The 18,532-nt window shown below is 41.5% G+C and overlaps 1 protein-coding gene across 1 annotated transcript; it reads left to right on the forward strand.

The window, feature by feature from the left end:
• The first annotated feature begins 932 nt into the window (after positions 1-932).
• On the forward strand, positions 933-8,210 carry melk (maternal embryonic leucine zipper kinase). The gene is made up of 18 exons (XM_028598038.1): positions 933-1,105; positions 1,377-1,480; positions 1,574-1,659; positions 2,123-2,239; positions 2,372-2,515; positions 2,658-2,726; positions 3,012-3,104; positions 3,351-3,449; positions 4,227-4,295; positions 4,606-4,704; positions 5,020-5,106; positions 5,300-5,431; positions 5,605-5,724; positions 5,895-6,186; positions 7,007-7,103; positions 7,316-7,472; positions 7,581-7,684; positions 7,773-8,210. Exons 2-18 carry the CDS (start codon positions 1,411-1,413, stop codon positions 7,948-7,950), a joined length of 2,013 nt encoding a protein of 670 aa, XP_028453839.1. The 5' UTR covers positions 933-1,105; positions 1,377-1,410; the 3' UTR covers positions 7,951-8,210.
• The last annotated feature ends 10,322 nt before the right edge of the window (positions 8,211-18,532 follow it).

The raw sequence follows: 18,532 nt of genomic DNA on the forward strand, positions 1-18,532 counted from the left end.
CAACCTCCAAAAGGACCATAAAGTTAAGGGTGAGGCTATTTGCACCCCTGGTACAATTAGCAGTGTATGCTATTTGCACCCCTGGTACAATTGTCAGTATGCTATTTGTACCCTGGTGCAATTAGAAGTGTATGCTATTTGCACCCCTGGTACAATTAGCAGTGTATGCTATTTGTACCCTGGTGCAATTAGAAGTGCTATTCGTACCCTGGTGCAATTAGAAATGAATGCTATTAGTACCCCGCCGGTGCACACAGCAATGTGTTCTATTAATACCCTATCTGGTACAAATATCAATGTATGCTATTTGCACCCCTGTGCATTTACAGTACCTTGGCATATATTTACACACAGTTATCCATACTACTCATGTATTACACCTTTTGGGAATATTATTGCCCTGACATTCTTACCCTAACCTGACTTGCGCAATTGCATGCAAATTAACTCCCATGCCAAAAGTAAGCGTACTAACCACTCACCTAGCAATTGTTTCAGGAAATTGAATAACTGTTTACCACTTGGTTTCTTCAGCCTTGGTTGTTAGGTAACCATACTGTATACAAAAAAAATAGGTACTAACTAACTAACGGTTGTATGCTTTTACTGAAGACAGAAAGCGCAACTGTAGTATCCATTTTCCACTAGAAATTCAATTGTTATAAACTTTAGAGACAAAACTTCCCTAATATGCCAGTTTCTGCGGTCATGGAAGATGAACGTCCGCCATGATTTCGGTGCACGCGAGCAACGTTTTTTTGTTGTTACGTCACAGGGTGTAAATAGCTCAGCTGTGTGGCCGAGGCTATTCGTACCGGGGGTGCAAATTATATATATGTCAATGGTGCAAATAGACACTCCGTAAAGTTAAATTAAATCAACACCTTTTTCAAGAGTACAGTACTGTTATCAGCCACAAGGGTGCGCACGACGCACAAACCGGAAGCAGGAAATAGCGTCAACGTCGACGATGTGACGTCGACGTAGTGCGAAATTCAAACTTCTGTAACAAAACATCCTGCCAGAGGGCTTTTTTTCATCGATGTGGCGTATGGTTGCTAACTGATTTATACCTTCTTCCTCTCTCGTTTTCATACACATTCAGGTAAAATCGTAATGTCGAAAAGGGGTATTCGGTTAGCTGTCAGTAACGTAGGTTTTACTAACATTACTTTTATTACTTTTGGTGGTTAACGTTAGCTAACGTTACAATTCGTTTAGCGTCAATTGACGTTAGCGTACTTAAAAATGTTAGCGACTAACTAACGTTTATTTTGAACTCAAATAGCTAGCTAGAGTTGTGTGTTTCCCAGTTTAGTTTGTTTAGTGAGTTGAGTGCTAACACTGCTGCTAAAAAAACTTTTCTCTCCCTGCAGTGAGGTTTACCGTCGTGCGGCTGAAGCGGGGAGGATGCCTGTGGAAAGAACGGAGCACCACGAACTCTTCAAATACTATGAGGTTTATGAGACTATCGGCTCAGGTAATGGCGTGTTCATGTGTGTCAGTGGGTAAAACAGCTCTGTCGCTGTCATATCCTCTCTGATGTGTGTTATGAACATTGTGTGTTTGTCAGGAGGCTTTGCTAAAGTCAAGCTGGGTCGACACATCCTGACAGGAGAGAATGTTGCCATTAAAATCATGAACAAGAAGGATCTCGGGGTGAGTCATGAAAGAGAGAAACGTTTGCATTAAACGGGTCGACAAAAACTTGAACAAAATCAGAATAATTTTGACATAAAAGCATTAGCGACAGTTATTTTCATTAATTAAAGAATAATTCAGTCAATAAAGTTATGATAAATGCAATTGATGTTGTTCCACTATTATGCTTTACATTAGACAACACTCTTCACAATAGTAAAAAAAAAAAATTGACTAACAAATGGACAGCAGAGTTTTGTAAAATGATGACAGAATATGTTCATATAATCACAATATGATTCCACTGAAAGTCAATAAACAATAATATCAAATGTTACTCAGTCCTACTCAGAATCTGATCTTTCTAGGTTCTGCATTAAATATAAGTAAAAAAAAATGGCAATTAAAAAAATGATACCGAATAAATGACAAATTATACAAAAAAAAAAAAAAAACAATAGCAAACTGTTTGTCACCCCAGGATGACCTGCCCCGTGTGAAGGTGGAGATTGAGGCCATGAAGAACCTGAGTCATCAGCACGTCTGTCGTCTCTACCAGGTCATAGAGACCTCCACCCAGATCTTCATGGTGCTGGAGGTAAGCACACGGACTGTGTGGGTGGGTGGGGTGGGGTGTTGGAGGTAAGCACACTGTGTGTGCGTGTGTGTTTGTGCATTATGTTCATCAATTTTGCATCTTTCTCTCCCTCTGTCCTTTCTTTACCCTCAGTACTGTCCAGGTGGAGAGTTGTTTGACTACATCATAGCAAAGGACCGTCTGTCAGAGGAGGAGACCAGGGTGTTTTTCAGACAAATTGTGTCTGCGATGGCCTACGTCCACAGCCAGGGCTACGCACACAGGGACCTCAAACCAGTAAACACAACCACTGATTGCATTTTGAAAGAGTGACTGAGAGAATGTGACACGAGAGAAACTAAAACAAAATGTGTCTGCTTGACTGTGACTGAATATTAATGCTAAGGTCTGCTGCAATTCTTGTTTCTTTGAACTGTAGGAAAACTTGTTGATTGATGAAGACCACAACTTGAAGCTTATAGACTTTGGATTGTGTGCCAAACCTAAGGTACATCACCACATTCCCTTTCTCATTGTGTTAGTGTCAAAAATATTTGGCCTGTTCACCGTCTAAGCAAAGAGAAAAGGGGGACGGGGGACATAAACATATTTTTTGGTGGAGGCAAATATATTTGGTTGGTCTCACTAACAGGCTTTTCATTATGAAACACATATTTTGCCATTCACATTCTATCTAGATTGAAGCTGATGCCTAAAGGCAAGTGTTTTACATAGTGGTTAGTGCCTATAAACATGATGTGTACATGTACACATCACGTCATCTCTCTGATAGGGAGGTTTGGGGTTTGAGCTGAAGACGTGTTGTGGGAGCCCTGCCTACGCTGCTCCTGAACTCATCCAGGGCAAAGCATATATTGGTTCAGAGGTGAGAGATGCATGCTGTTCACAACTTTTAGAACCATCGAGGGTTACAATTTCAAGATTTGCCCTTATTTAAACCCACAAAACTTGCATTTGTTTTTCCACTAAAAGTCATGTTTACCTGGCTGTTCCAGAATTCTGCTTTTTCATGGTGTGCTGTTCATATTCACTGGTGCATGACTCAGTGCAACTGAGCTGTGAAATCTTTACTGTAAAGCTGAAATAGTGCCGTGTGATGTGTAACCTCCAGGCCGATGTGTGGAGTATGGGAGTGCTGCTGTTCGCGCTGCTCTGTGGATACCTACCCTTTGATGACGACAACTGCATGGTCCTCTACAGGAAGATTACAGTAAGAGCACTGACGTTTCCAGTTGCAAAATCACTCTTAAATATATCTTTTGTCCATTTTCTACCAGTATTGTGTGTTCTTATTATCTAATGGAATATTAATATCTAAGTAAAATCCCAATACCAGAGAACCCTTATGCTTGTTTTTGTTTAGTGTATTACAGTTTCATAATGTATGTAGCTCTCTTCACGACAACACAGACACAGGTTGGTTCTTTGCTCTTCTGTCCTTAATGCATCCACGTCACGCCATGAGAACTATATGTGAATGAACATAGTAGGCACGTCAAATTAATTATACATTACCGAAGAAAATACACATTGTGCTGAGCGCGAATATAAATAAAGCTACGCGTGTAAGATAAAATACCTCGTTGGCTGCATGTCCTGAAAAGAGGTTCTTAAATCCTTTTGAAAATCCTTTACTGTTCACCTTGGCCTTTGACAACAGTGTAACTTCCAAATTAATTATCACAGCGGCGTAACATGCGCTCACGTTAGATTACCCTTGGTCCATTAACAAATTCCGCAGCAGTGGAAACCACAACAGAGAACTTTAGTTCCAAGAGGAACAAAAACACGATGGACTATAATCTTTAACTATTACATCACATTCATTTTAACCTTTTACATTAAACACATTTCCTATTTATTTACTGTATGAGACTATAAATATAAACTATAAATTTACTATGAATTTTGAATTAATTATGCATCATAAACGGGACATATTTAACAGCACTTACAATGTGTCTTTGTATGTCTTCTATCTCTTTAGAGAGGTACATATGAAAACCCCCGGTGGCTGTCTCCTGGTAGTGTTCTCCTCCTCAACCAGATGATGCAGGTACGTAGTAATAATAATAATAATAATAATAATAAGACGACACACTCTCCCATGTCTTTCACTTTTTGGCTATTTTGCATATATTTCACTCCTTGAGTTAGCAGACTGGTTTTTATTGCACAACACTGGAACTCACCAAAACACATTGTCACTTGCAATAACAGAAGACTTGAAGGAATTTGGAATTTACATAACTGGAATAAAAATTTGTATTCTTTTGATAACATCTACAGTATTTTAGACGCGTTGTAGATTGTTTGGTGTGTAGTCTCTTGCGTACTGAGTTGTAGTTTCCGCGTGTGTCCTGTAGATGGAGCCCAAGCGGCGTCTTAGTGTTCGACATCTGCTGGACCATCCCTGGGTGATGAAAGACTACAACAGCCCCGTGGAGTGGCACAGCAGGCAGCCGGTACACACGCACACATTCATACATGAAAACACTATATTACACATACAGTCATATTCATATAAACAGAACTGCATAATCACAAACGCCATAGTATCTTTTAATTGTTAATGGGGCAGTATGCTGCCTCTTTTGCTTTAGGATCTTTAAATTTCAAACTGAAAATTTTATCCACTTTCAAAGGGGTTTTCCAATTTGCCAAATTTTGTTTTAAATGAATATTATTATTTTAGAATTGTTTTTTTAGTGCTCACATATAATTAAAAAAAAAAAGTGATTTTGTGTGAATATACATCCTTTTTTTTTTTTTTTTTAAAGCTCGGCCACATAGATGAGGACTGTATCACTGAGATGGCTGTCAACATGAAACGGTCTAGGGCAAGCACCACAGCGCTGGTCAAGGAGGTGTGTTTCTGTTTGTACTCACATTTGCGTATTATTTTGGTCAGTTCATCATGGGTAGATTTTGTTGTGATGTGGACGGTGACATGACAACTAATATGTTAAACATTCTGCACCCCTTGCATTCTGTGCAAACATAATATCGTTTACATACTTCCTATTTGATATGCAGTCTGTTACATCTTAACTCCTACAGTGGCGGTATGACCAGACCACAGCCACCTACCTGCTGCTGCTGTCAAAGAAGCAGAGGGGCAAACCTGTTCGCCTGCGCCTTGAACCAACCGCCTGTGAGGACTCCTGCTCTCCACTGCACCAGGGACTACAGGTCAGACTCTGGATCACAACTCCCAAAATGCTTTGTTCTTTTTCTGGGCTACTGACTACCCTATACAGTACCTTACATACTTAATGTGTCCCAGTACAGTAGTGTTGTTGTAGATCTTTTTGTCTCGTTTCTTTTTCTTTCCATTTCTTACTTTCTCTCTCTCTCTCTTTCAGACAAGGGAAGCCCTTCACTTCAGCGAGGATGAAGATGCTGTTATTGTGGGTTCTCTGGAATTTTGCTCAGACTACATTGATGATTGCCCATGGGTTTCAGTTGCAAACAACAAAGACATGGTATGTGAAAGTTGGAACACATGTATTTTGTCATTTTTGCTGTCTTCCATATCCTTACAGATTAAGTTTGGGTTAGAAACCTTGTTAGCTGCTATGGTGAAGGGCCATGACTGTTCTCTTCCAGAGATATCTGCTCATACCATGTGTATCTCTTCTTTGTATTCCTAAAGAGACTGGCATCTCCTTCAGTGGAGAAAAAGTGTGTTTACAGCTCGACCCCAGAGAGGGGGCGAACAACGGCACAGCACCACCAGGAGAGGAGGGACAGAGACCAGGGTCAAACCAGTGAGAACAAGGAGAATATTGCTGTGCAGGAGCAAGATGTCGAAATATTTGCGTTGCCTCCTCCTCGAACTCCTGCGTCCAGTAAAAAGAATGCACGGCCCAACAAAAATGTGTTGACCACACCCAATCAAAATGCTAATGTCAATGGCACCAAAACTAATGCAGTCACACCTAAAGGTAAGAGGAGTCTCTTGTTTACTCAACCCATGGCAGTAATGAATTACATACAACACAGAGTTTCAGTTCATCATGCAGTTTATTTATATACTGTAATTGTTTGTGTTCCTAACAAGGGCTTGAAGTACAATCTCCATTAGATTATTTGTATTAGCCAACTGCCCCTCTCCACGTTGCTCTCTTTCATTTATCTGTCCCTCGCTCTGTCTTCATGCAGCTCTCATAATCACAAGTGCCACGTCCACATGCCACACATTTGCAAGTAAATTGTCTTCTGGTAATAAACTCATTTATTGGGCCTTTTTTTTTTTTTTATTCCAAAGCTTCTCATATTTCTATAATTTAGCTGTCATTACTGAATCCTCTGAAAATGAACACACACTTATCATTGTCAACTCAAAGGTGAGGTTATTATCAAGAAGCTAATTCTATTCACTTATCTATGAATGGAGAATCATTAAAGTCTTAATTATGTGAATTCTCTGCTCAGATGTCCGGCCTCATTAGCCTCCTCTATAAACTCCGCCACAAGCCGGTTTACGCGCCGCAGCTGACCTATTTGGTGTTAAACCCTTGGAATCTTGCTCGGTCCTGTTCTCTAAGCTACAGAGCAGACATGCTGCCTCTGACAAACTTGTACACACACACACACACACACACACACACACACACACACACACACACACACACACACACACACACAACCCCCTCTGTCCCAAGGCGTGTGCTGTGACAGGTGTAGCTGTCTCTTTCCTCTGCTCACCGTCCCGTGTGTGTGTGTGTGTGTGTGTGTGTGTGTGTGTGTGTGTGTGTGTGTTAGGTGGAGGCAGTGCCTCTAAAGAGCCAAATAAGAAGAGAGCAGCAGAGTTCAAGGAGCTTGCAAACGTTGAAATACTGGCTTTCAGTCCTGAGCGAAGGTGAGTGGAGACCTTCAACAGCCTTGCTCACTCAGTTTGAGTAAGATAATCACCTAAATTACCAAAGAATAGGACAGAAATGGTACACAGCACAATAGTGCCGTTTCTGTCCTAATACTGAAACCTGTGATCTAGTTGAAAGGTTAAGTAAGAGCAGTTTGATCAAATGATCCGCCAAAGTGATTACATGTCGGACCCTGTTTGCTCTCCAGGTCTCGGTCGTTGGACATGGCTGTTACGGGAGACAGCGGGAAGAAAAAGAGAGGAGGAAAGGTGTTCGGTTCCCTGGAGAGAGGCCTGGATAAGATGATCACCATGCTCACTCCCGGCAAGAAGCGAGCCCTGCGTGTTGGCCCACGGAAGATCAAGGTATAAAGTGTGCCAAAGAAAGCGTGCCAAAGTTGCACACCTTGTCCCATGTTCTGCGTCACAAGTATTGTACACATCACATCATTTCTTTGTCTCTTTTTTCGTTAGGTACAGTACAACGTTACTCTGACCAGTCAGACCAACCCCGACCAGGTCCTTAACCAGATCCTCTCCATCCTGCCGGAGAAAAACGTAGATTTCACACAGAAAGGGTAAGAAAACCCGCCTTACCCCCCTTTCTGATCAGAAGACCTAGTCTTTGATCCAATCCTATTGTTTCTGTGTCGCCTTTCATTTTAGGTATACCCTAAAATGTCGGACCTGGGGCGACTTTGGGAAGGTAACCATGGCGTTTGAGCTGGAGGTGTGCCTCCTGCAGAGGCCGGAGGTCGTCGGTATCCGGCGCCAAAGGCTGAAGGGAGATGCCTGGGTCTACAAGCACCTAGTGGAAGACATCCTTTCCACATCCAGTATCTAAGAAATGCACTTTCCTAACAATGTAAATGGACACTGGCGTTTTTGTGTCCAAAAATAAATTATGTCTGATTAGTGACTGTACATGTTACATTAAATGTATGAGCATTACATCTCAGAATCCTGTACAGCATATCATGATTTATGTATAGTATTGCTGTTTTACTTTATAATTATTACGCTGAACAGGATCTTTGTCAATCCTGTGTGTGTGTGTGTGTGTGTGTGTGTGTGTGTGTGTGTGTGTGTGTGTGTGTGTGTGTGTGTGTGTGTGTGTGTGTGTGTGTGTGTGTGTGTGTGTGTGTGTGTGTGTGTGTGTAAGCTATTTACAGTACAGTGCTAATTACCATAAACTTTGTCTTAATGTTGTTATTCTCCCCTGTAGTTGTTATTCACTGTCATTAATTACATGTTTACAATTCTTCCAGTTCTTTCAAGTTTGCGTTGTATGAAATGTCTGCTTTTATTTCTAGTTTGTACTGTCTGTCGCATTTTGTCTGTAAGATTTCTACTGACATAAAATAGCAAAATAAATGGTTTCTGGTAAATGTCCCGATGTGTTTATGGAGACAGATGATTAAGGAGATGAGATTCATTTATCTACTTCCCTGACATCAAATGTTCTTTTTTTTTTTATCATTCACTCAGCAGTTTGATGGAGCAGTGATGTGTTTTTCATCATCCTTCTGTTCGTCTTGTCTTTACTTCTCTTTGCTACAAAGATTGATAGTTTAGCTTAGTGATGGCATTTCTCAGTTCATATTTAGTAAAACAAGTGGTGAAAGGTGTCAAATGTCTACGATGTTTGAAAGCACATCTTGCACTTGTTTTGATTATGGAAACCAACTACGGCATTTTATGCAAAAGTAATGCACATACGTGGAATATAGCCACATTTTGCATATTTTATCCCTAAAAATGTAAATGTTGGCTCATTAAACTGCAGGAATTCAGATGTTTTATGTTCTCAAGTAAATTTATAAGCACAGTGAAAGATAATGATTTAGTTCGGACGCTCAAAATGGTGGATGATCATTGTTATGGCAGAAATGGCTGTAGGAGCATGATTGTTATGACTGACTGAATGACTAAATAATGATTATTGCCAGCAACATCTGAACAGAGTAAAATAAGGGTGCCTCTCCCCTCCCTGTTCCAAGACTAGATGCCACTTAGCCGTAACAGTGCTGCAGCTGATTGGCATTTATTTGTGGCAGGTTCTCCTTGGTGTCTCAGCAGGGAGGGGAAGGGTAACGATGGGTTGAGGTGATGATAAGGGGGGTTTAACCTTAATGGAGTCTGAGAGAGAATGGGGGGGTTAGATGATAATTTAGGACAGGAGGTGAAGGTTGGAGTTGGAGAGATAAAAAAAAAACATCCTCCTTAGCCCATATCCTTCATATTATTCCATCAGTGTTAATGACTCCTGCTGGGCTGAGGTTGGAGGATCAGAGATGTGTGTGTGTGTGTGTGTGTGTGTGTGTGTGTGTGTGTGTGTGTGTGTGTGTGTGTGTGTGTGTGTGTGTGTGTGTGTGTGTGTGTGTGTGTGTGTGTGTGTGTGTGTGTGGGGTATGGACAACAGCTGGAGTAAAAGCCAGCTGTCACCTTTCTCACATATAAAAGAGACTCTCCCCTTTTTTTCTGGCTTTTTCCCATTTTCTCCAGCCACTACATGAGCCTGATTCTTCTCACCTTTTTGTATTCTTTTCTGTGACTTTTCTATTAAATATTTTGGTTCTTCTTGGATCATAAGTTTGGTGCCTTATATTGTTTCATTTACTTCCATCTCTCAGTATCTGCAGGAGTAATGGGGCAGGTAGATTATTCACGGTTCCTCCTTTTAAGAAAAACTAAAAATCCTGTAGTGGTCTGCTAATCATAATAATGTTCATGAAATTAATCTTGTCATTGTCCCTCCATTCAAACAGGGGGCACTGCAATCCCTATTCCTTATAAACTGTGACATTCCGTCCACGCTTGTTTGGAAACTAGAACAAGAGAGCATGTTTGCCACAAGTCCTGTAGAGAATTATTAAAGCTGAGAAACTTTGCAGAATATAGAGCAGTGTGAAACGTACTGTATGAGGAGCAGAGTGAGCTGAAATACAGTTCATCCAGTTTGGAAGCAGTGTTGGGTAAATACAAATTATTTGTGAATGCTAGAACAGATTAGAGCAGATTTGTGTTCACTTGTTTTGTTTCTTCTTTTCAGGCCTGTGAGTGTAAAGACGAGTAGGAGAAATGAGGCTTCTGCTGACAATCATTCTCATTCTCCTTTTCCTATGTGAGTTTGTCTTTTTTTTTAATTTATTTTTTAGAAGAGCTGTTACACTGATACGGTCCAACAATTTTTCTTGCTGTTTTTTTGTGAGGCAGCTGCATGACACATCCATTTCTTTTTGTTCCTCTGACTGTCTGTCCATTGCTCATTTTTCAGGGCTTCACAGGGCTCAGATGTCTAATGACACCTTGCATGGAAATCCCTGTGAGGTAGGTTGATGGAAATATACATGAACAAAGTAGTTAGGCCTACATGTGCTATAATATATTGCTTCCCAACTTGGGGGGTTGTGACCCCCCGGAGGCATCCCAGTATAAATTTCAGGGGTCAAAAGATGGATAAGATATTTAAAAAAAGGAAAATAAAATAAAATTGTTACACGCAAATGCATTTGAAACAAATTTTCCGTGGTTCGATTTCAGCCAGGAACAGATCTCACATGTCCCTCTTTCTGCCCATGTTTCCTGTCTCCCGCTTCACTACTGACGAAAAAATGCTGTTAAAAGATTCAAAGTAAGCGACTATCTGGTGAACATAGTGGTGCATTTAGATGCTACAGAGCCAAATAATTCCCTTGAGTTACCAAAACGGAGCTAAAAGAGTATTGGACTTACATTTGCCAGTTGGACAGAAACACAATTCCAAACAAATTCCATTGTTGCTCCGTAAGCTTTTTTTATCAGCATTATCCTTTCACATGTCTACTTTGCATTTCTTCTTTTAGGCTGTATCCATGAGTGAGGCAGCCGTGTCTCTCCTCTTGTCTCCTCTGTCTCTGTACTCCTGGCTGGCCTCCACGCTGCTCAGACTCGTCCTGTCCGTCCCGGCTCTTGTCCTCAGCTCCCTGCATCACTCCCTGCTGCTGCTCCTGGCCTGGCCGTGGTGCGTTTCCATTGTCTGTGTCTCCCTGCTGCTGACTTGTGTCCATGTTGCCCTGTACCTGCTTCACCTGGCCCTGGTGGTTGGGGTGGTGGCCATTTTGACCCTCACGCAGCACAAAATGGCTGACAGTGACACCACCAAGGAGAAAGTGTTGGACCAGCAGAAGAAACTGGAGAGGTTTCCCACCCAAACCAGACTGGGGATGTTTGGTTGTAGGGTTGTGCAGCATGGCTGAGTTCTGCTGTAAAATCATTTTATTGTCTTTCTTCAAATAAAAATCTGCCTCAATTAGTTTGGACCTGTTTTGACCTTCATTTATTTAATGAACGTACAGCTGCAGTTGATTTTTACATAGATTTTGTGTTTAAATTGGCTTCGGGACACTTTGTAAGAAGCAACAGAAAGAGAAAAGCACTGATTAGTGCGCGTCCTTGTGACCTAAATGAGGGTGAAAATATATCTGCTGGTTGCTACTTTAACAGTGTACAGTTGTCCACTTATCTATCTCTCTCATTTTCTCTCTCCTCGTCTTTTAAATGTGGCCCCCCAATTATCTGCGGATTGTTGTGCTGTTTTCTTCCCATCGGAAGATGTTATCATTAGACATGTCTGTCAAATGGAAATGAGAAAAAAAAATATTTTCTACATTTATTGCGCCTTTAGATTTGTGTGTTTATACAGCGCCGGGCATGCAAGCCATATTCCTGAAAAACACTAATAAAGGGAGTTAACAGGGAGAGAAACTACATGTGTATAGGCGTTGAGCCAAAGCGACGAATGCTTGGCCAACCAGTAAACCGTGTGTGCTGACACGCTGTGGCTCTCAGATCTCAGGCAAGCATTAAAAATTGCACGAAAAAACAATTTTATCAAAACTATTAACACTCCAGCCGAAGGGTGTAGCCATACAAAGTAATGGGTGAACTTTCTGTGCTGTTGTAAATGTGTGTGATCGTGTGTGAAAGAGACAGACAGAGAGACAGAAGGGAAATGAGGCTGGATCATAGAGATTTATTACATGGCCGTGGCATCCTAATTAGCATAAAGACTGGACCGGCCCACTCAAGCAGAGAATTAAAAACCTTAATTGTGCTGTCAGCCTTCCTCTCTCTTTCTCACTGTTGACTCTACTTCATTCCGCTCGCATTCGTTTCCTCCCGATCTCCTCGCCCTCTCCTCTCTGCTTATGAAGTAGCCTCCGTCCATGCTGTTTAATTGTTGGTGATGAATGGGAAGCAGGATGTTTGTAATTGTCTCAGAGATGGGCACGACGGTGATCATCTGGAGGAAGGAGAAGGGCAGGGAGAGTTTTCCTATTTGAAAAGAGGAGAGTGAGTAGGCCATTTATCAAATGTTTGTCTGAAGGAGGAAAATTAGCTTGGCAGACACAGGCGAGGAAGCGTTAGTGGGATTTGATCCCAGGCCAGACTGGACCTATACGTGGAGCCAAAGTTTTCCAGTATAATGCAACGTTCACATCATATGGGATGAATGGTAGAGATGGGAAAGGTTCCCATGTTTATGACGTGAAAGTGTTCTCATTATCAGACAACTCAAGACGGTTGTGTGAGGGTTTAAATACCTTAAACAATGGACTTACGATAAAATGAGGCGTCAATGTTTGTTTGTTTGGTTGGTTTTCCGGCACTTCTGTTCTATCAAGCATGTTTGATATATTGGAGCTTTCAGAAAAATCAACTTTACTAGGTGTAATTATGACCTAAAGAATGATTCAAATGCGCGACAGTGATAGTTAGTCTTCAGTCCAATATCAGTGTCCTGTTTGGGATGCGACTGTGAGTACGTATTCATTATTGTGAGGCATTTTTTTGCCAAATCATTTTGTTTTATTACGACCCCTTAGAAAATGTTGCATGGATTGGGAACCACTGCAGTAGATCCTCCATTTTTGCACTTTTAAACTTGTAGCATGGTTACTAAAATTTGTCTTAGCTGGTTTTTTTTGGATGGCATTTCTCAGAGATTGCCTGCAAATCAAAAGGTATTTTCATTTTCTTGTTTGGGTTGGCTATCAGTGCTAATGCTAACTACACAAATTGTTTTCAGCTGACAAACCTTTTACTGCCATATAACATCACTCCCTTACGCAAAGATATACTACAAACAGACGATGTGTTATAAATCACTCCCTCTTTCAATCATTATTCCTTAAATTATAAACATATTTAAAAGTAATGAGCATAAAAAAGAGATTTTTCTGTCTTCACTGACAGATGTAATGTCACACAACTAACTTTCACATGAAGCTTTGCATTGTACGTTTCTTTAAAGAAAGTTAATGCTTTGGACACTACTTTTTGGGAATTTTTGAGGGCCTCAAACAGTGCATAAATGTCACATGGTGCTCAAATAAAATTGCAAAAAGTAAATGTAGTGCACTTGGTAGTAAATAGGGAGTTATTTCAGACACAGCAGATGTAAACAGCTGCAAATATCGACAATGAAAGGTGTCATCAGATGTCTGTAGGTTGAATCACAAGACAGAGTAGAATAAAAAAGAAAAGCATTAAACCAGGGATGCCTATACTAGCAGACAGTACCTTTATTGATATAGCTTGGCTGCTAACGGATTAAGGACTAACAGAATAATAAGCAGGAAGAGGACGACGTGGAACAAGGAGTGCAGCAGTGAAAGGTTTCTCAGGAGGAGGAAGAGGAGGAAGTATTTTGCGAGGGTCAGTCCTGTTTGTGCGTCTCTGCTGTCAAAGCCTCTCCTGCTGCAGCAGACGAGGTTAAGACTTAAGAGGCCAGCCCCTCTCACACTGCCTCTCTCTCAGCACTGACAGCTCACACACACACACACACACACACACACACACACACACACACACACACACACACACACTACTCCAACATGCTTTGTCTTAAACTTTCCACTTTAGCCTACCCCAATCCTCACCTCATTTTTAACCTATCTGCCCTTCCTTCTCGATCTTTTGTGTCTCTTGTTCACCCTTTGCTTCAGTTTCTCTCATTGTTTTTCTGTTTCTATCTTTCTTCTTCTTCTCTCTCTCTCTAATTGGTCTCCGCTAGGTTAGCTTAGACAGGCCTATTCATCATAGCACTACGCTCAGAGACAAACCCTCAGGGAGCAAGGGGGAGATAGACGGAGTTAGACGGGAGGGCGAGAGGGTCTGCCGCTTGTCAACACACTCCTCTCCTCTTCTTTTCCCCTCCTTTCTCTCTTTTTCCCTCCCTCCTTTCTCTGCTCAGTTCATATATGTCAGTTTTGCAGAGGAAAGAGGGGGTGAGGGAGGTAAGGAAAGGGAGGGAGGGAATGTAGACACATTAGTTAGGCTATTAGCTCAACAAGCTGCTTCCATGCCTGTCAATGGTCCGACATCTCCACACAGACAGACATGTACGCACACACACACACACACTGTACTCACATCTGACATTTGTTACATGTAGTATCTGCGTGAGAGAGTGATTGTGAGTGACGGGCCGAGGGGGGGAAATAACTTTACATTGAACTACATGTCTCGTCATTTCTGGTGTCCAGGGGGCCTTAATGAGTGAAACACAGCGCATAAGCACTCTGTACAAGCCTCACTCATCTTTACCACTGTTACTGTGTAATGCATCTCTGTGACTTTAGTGTGTGTGTGTGTGTGTGTGTGTTGGGGGTGTGTGTGTGTGTGTGTGTGTGGGGGGGGGGGGGCAATGAGAGGCATGTAACAGCTCATTCTGTGAGGTCCAAATGTCTTCTGTGATAAGGTCAAACCATATTTTTTCACTGTAGTGTGTCAGAGAGTTTCTCCTCATTTGATGAGCCAACAGTCAGACCAGCAGACCTGGCTCGCTTCTCTCTGACGCTGTGGATTTTTTAAAAGACTCACTTGCACAGTAATGAAACCAAATGATTAAAGGTAATGATGGAAACAGGTGGCATGCAATTACATCTGGAAGTGGGATTGAAACTTTCTTGTTACCCATTAAAATGAAGCAATGTTGGCTTGCAATCCCTCATTGCACTGGGTGATGGCTAGTTTTTGCTTCTCAGACTGTTTTATTCAAAAGGTTTTAGGAGCTTTAAAGGTCCAATATGTAATATTTGTACTGTAATAAATCCAAAAATGACACCAATGCCTCATCAGAAATGAAGGAAACATGTTAAACTGAAATACTATCTTTTCTGACAACAATGCTAATGTCAGTATTTTTTCTTTTTGAAATTTACATTCCGTGACGGAATTTATGTTTATGTTTTGATCTGTGTGTTGTTATCAACGGCCCAGTTTGACAGGCAGGCCGGGTTGCCAGATATACCTGTAAAAACGTAAACCCATCGCGCTACAGCTGTAACGTTAGTACAGCCATGAAAGCAGCAAACAAACGAACAGGATCAACGGAGATAGATTCTACATGACATAAAAAAAGAAAACAGCATGTTTCTAACAGTTGCGTGACCAGAGACGTAACAACCCCCTGGTAAATATTGGAGATGTATTTGAAAGATGGAGACAGCTTAGATCCCAAAAGGACGCAGAGTTGGCTTATTTTCTCCTGAACAGGTAAGCATTAGCTTCAGGCTAATTTATCACAGCTACTAGGGATGGGCATTTTTTGTCATTTCAACATTTGTGTACTCACATTGAATTATATAACTAGAGTACCTGAGTTGGTTACTCACAAAAATAATTGAGACATAGCCAGTAAAGTGATCCCGACTGGTCCTGGCTAACGCCGCCATGCTAACCCTGCTAACTGTTAACGTTACCGGGCAGCCCATGGCTGTTTACAGCGTGTAGCCTCTTCAGCGGCTGGAGCCGACAACGGTGAGTTATTTTAAGCCACGAGAGGGGGGCTGTAAATCGGAAAGAGAGGACTGTGAGTTTGCAGTGTGTTTAGCGATTGTTGCCGTAATTCTAAGCCAATGAAGTGTGTTCCGTCGGCAAGGTAGTGGTATTTTTAGCGTTTCGTATTGTAATTCTAAGCAGAGGAAGTGTGCCTGACTGGCGTGTGGAAAGGACAGTGAGGTTGTTGTGTTTTTAGCGGTTCATACTGTAATTTTAAGCCGAAAAAGTGTGTCTGTCAGTTGGTTACAGAGCTCCGCGTGAGCACGGGCTTTTATGACTGTCAATATAGCCAGCATCTACCGTTAGCTACTCCGCTGTGCTGTGGAGTAACGTCTGGCTATGTAAGAAAAGCGTCTAGCAACATTGTTGTGAATGCTGCGGTCTCAGCCTGGCAACCCCCGTGAACTTCGAGTCTGGGCAGGAGGGGGCGGGGGAGACGACTCTCCAGTATTTTGAATTGGTAGTGCAGTAACTATTTTAACCGCTAGCTGCCAGTATTACACACAATATTACATATTGCGCCTTTAAGATGTCAAATCATCAAATAATTACAAGCAAAAAGCATTAATTAGAAAAAAGTTAGAAAAATTGACATAATTTTGACCCCCAGGTTGAGAACCACTAGCCTAGAAATCTAGATGCACCCTAGCAGCAGCAAATGTAATTTGCAGCCAGGGTCAGTCTAGCAACTCTCCGTTGGCTTGCGAGCTGGAAAAACCAAACTCTACTCAGGCCAATCACATCGTGTATACAGTCGTGGGGCGGGCTTAACATAATGACGGCAGAGTTGCAACGGTTCCGTGTGAATTCACTACTACTTGAAAACAAAGAAAATGGCTGCTGCTGCTAGCGAACAGTGGTCTTTCGAATTGGCTTTGGCCGTGACTCTGGAAGACTTGGAGTTAAGACTTTCCTTTGAGAAAAGAACAAAGAATGGCACTAAAGTCATTCATAAAAAAGGAAGATGTGTTCAGAGTTTTGCTGACAAAAGTATCTATCAACTAGCGTTGCTCTGGTTGGTTGTAGCGCTATCCTGTTGCGTGCAGAGAGAATTTGAAAGGCAACCGTTTATCCCGTCCCTCGGATTGAGCGCTGCCAATGGTGGGTTCCCAGACCCTACATCTTGATGTGGGTCTGGTTTGTCAGGCTAGAGAACCACTGCTATCACACAAGATTACGTCTCCTTAAATAAAGAAATAAGAAAATGCTCTTGGTTATCGGGATCCATCATGTTGAAGTATCATTTTGGTTTACTACAACTTGGGCCTTATTTTCTTTTGGTACTTTTGGTCATTATCTGTATATGATTATGAAAACATTGCACCCACAAAAGTAATTGCTAATTACTACTGATTAAGAAACAAAAGCAACCCAACTATATTATGATCAAACATGATTTTGTGAGGTTAAACTGAATGTTAGCAGGCCTGAAATGTGGTAAGGTTTAAGAGGTCAGTATGTAAAGAGAGGGGTGTTTACAATGGACAGTATGAGTTCACCCTTTACTTTCTCTTCCAAATAAAATTGGCTAATCTAGAGGTTTGATTAAAACCCAGCCCATTACCCCAAGGAATCCTGTCCATATTGGACAATTCTGGACTTCACAATTTACTCACAATCCCAATGTTTATGTGACAGTAGTAGTGTCTCCTTGATAAAGTGAGCCTGATATTGCCATGTGTGGATAATGTAGAATGTGTTGCAGAATCATCCAATATAGACGTTCTTTTTTTTGTTGATTCGATTAGATTTAACTTTATTGTCATTTTGCAGAGTACAAGTACAAAGACAGCAAAATGCAGTTTGCATCCAACCAGAAGTTTTGTCTGGTGATGCGGTTATTAAAACTTGTATGATCGTCGGACTGCTTGTGTTTCTTGCCCTGTCAAATATCTTTTTAGTGAATGTTGCTGCATCCCCAGATATCAGCAATAAAAGTATGATGGTCAAATCTATGAAAACCAAGTTGTAATAAACCAGCGGAATCCTTTAAATGAATGAATACAAAATGATTAATAAAGCATAGTATTCACATACAACACACTACATAATATTGAGGACAAAATGCACTCATGGACATAAATAGTATAGAGCAGAACGAGAGCAAAGAGGGCAGAGAGAGTGGGGATACAAACACAGCAGCAGTCATGAATATGCAACACATGTATTAGCACACTGCTCCATCCTTTTCCTCTATATGTTTTGTCAGTTTCTCTCTTCATTCTCCTCCTGTTTGATTCAAAGGCCCTGCTCTCTCACTCCTAATATCTCTTCAGCATCTCTTCCTCTCACCCCCCCTCCCTCTCTCTCTCTCCTGTGTGAGCCCCTCTTCACTAATCAGCTGAGGCCCAATTATACTCAGTTGGCCCCACACCACCTCTCTACAGGGGCTCTGGAGGGCCAAAAAATACTGATGCTGACTGACGTTAATTTGCATGACTTTTTGGCCTCCACAAGTACCACTGTTGTCTGTCTCCTGCTCTTGTATAGGAAGCCAGAGGAGGAGGAAGATGAGGGAAAGGGGGAAGAGAGAACATGTCAATGCCTAGTCATGTTATGTAATCTGGAGCAATATGAGGAGAATGAAGATGGCAGAAGGT

Source organism: Perca flavescens, chromosome 2, assembly GCF_004354835.1.
Source record: "Perca flavescens isolate YP-PL-M2 chromosome 2, PFLA_1.0, whole genome shotgun sequence".
In the NCBI taxonomy this organism is placed as follows: domain Eukaryota; kingdom Metazoa; phylum Chordata; class Actinopteri; order Perciformes; family Percidae; genus Perca; species Perca flavescens.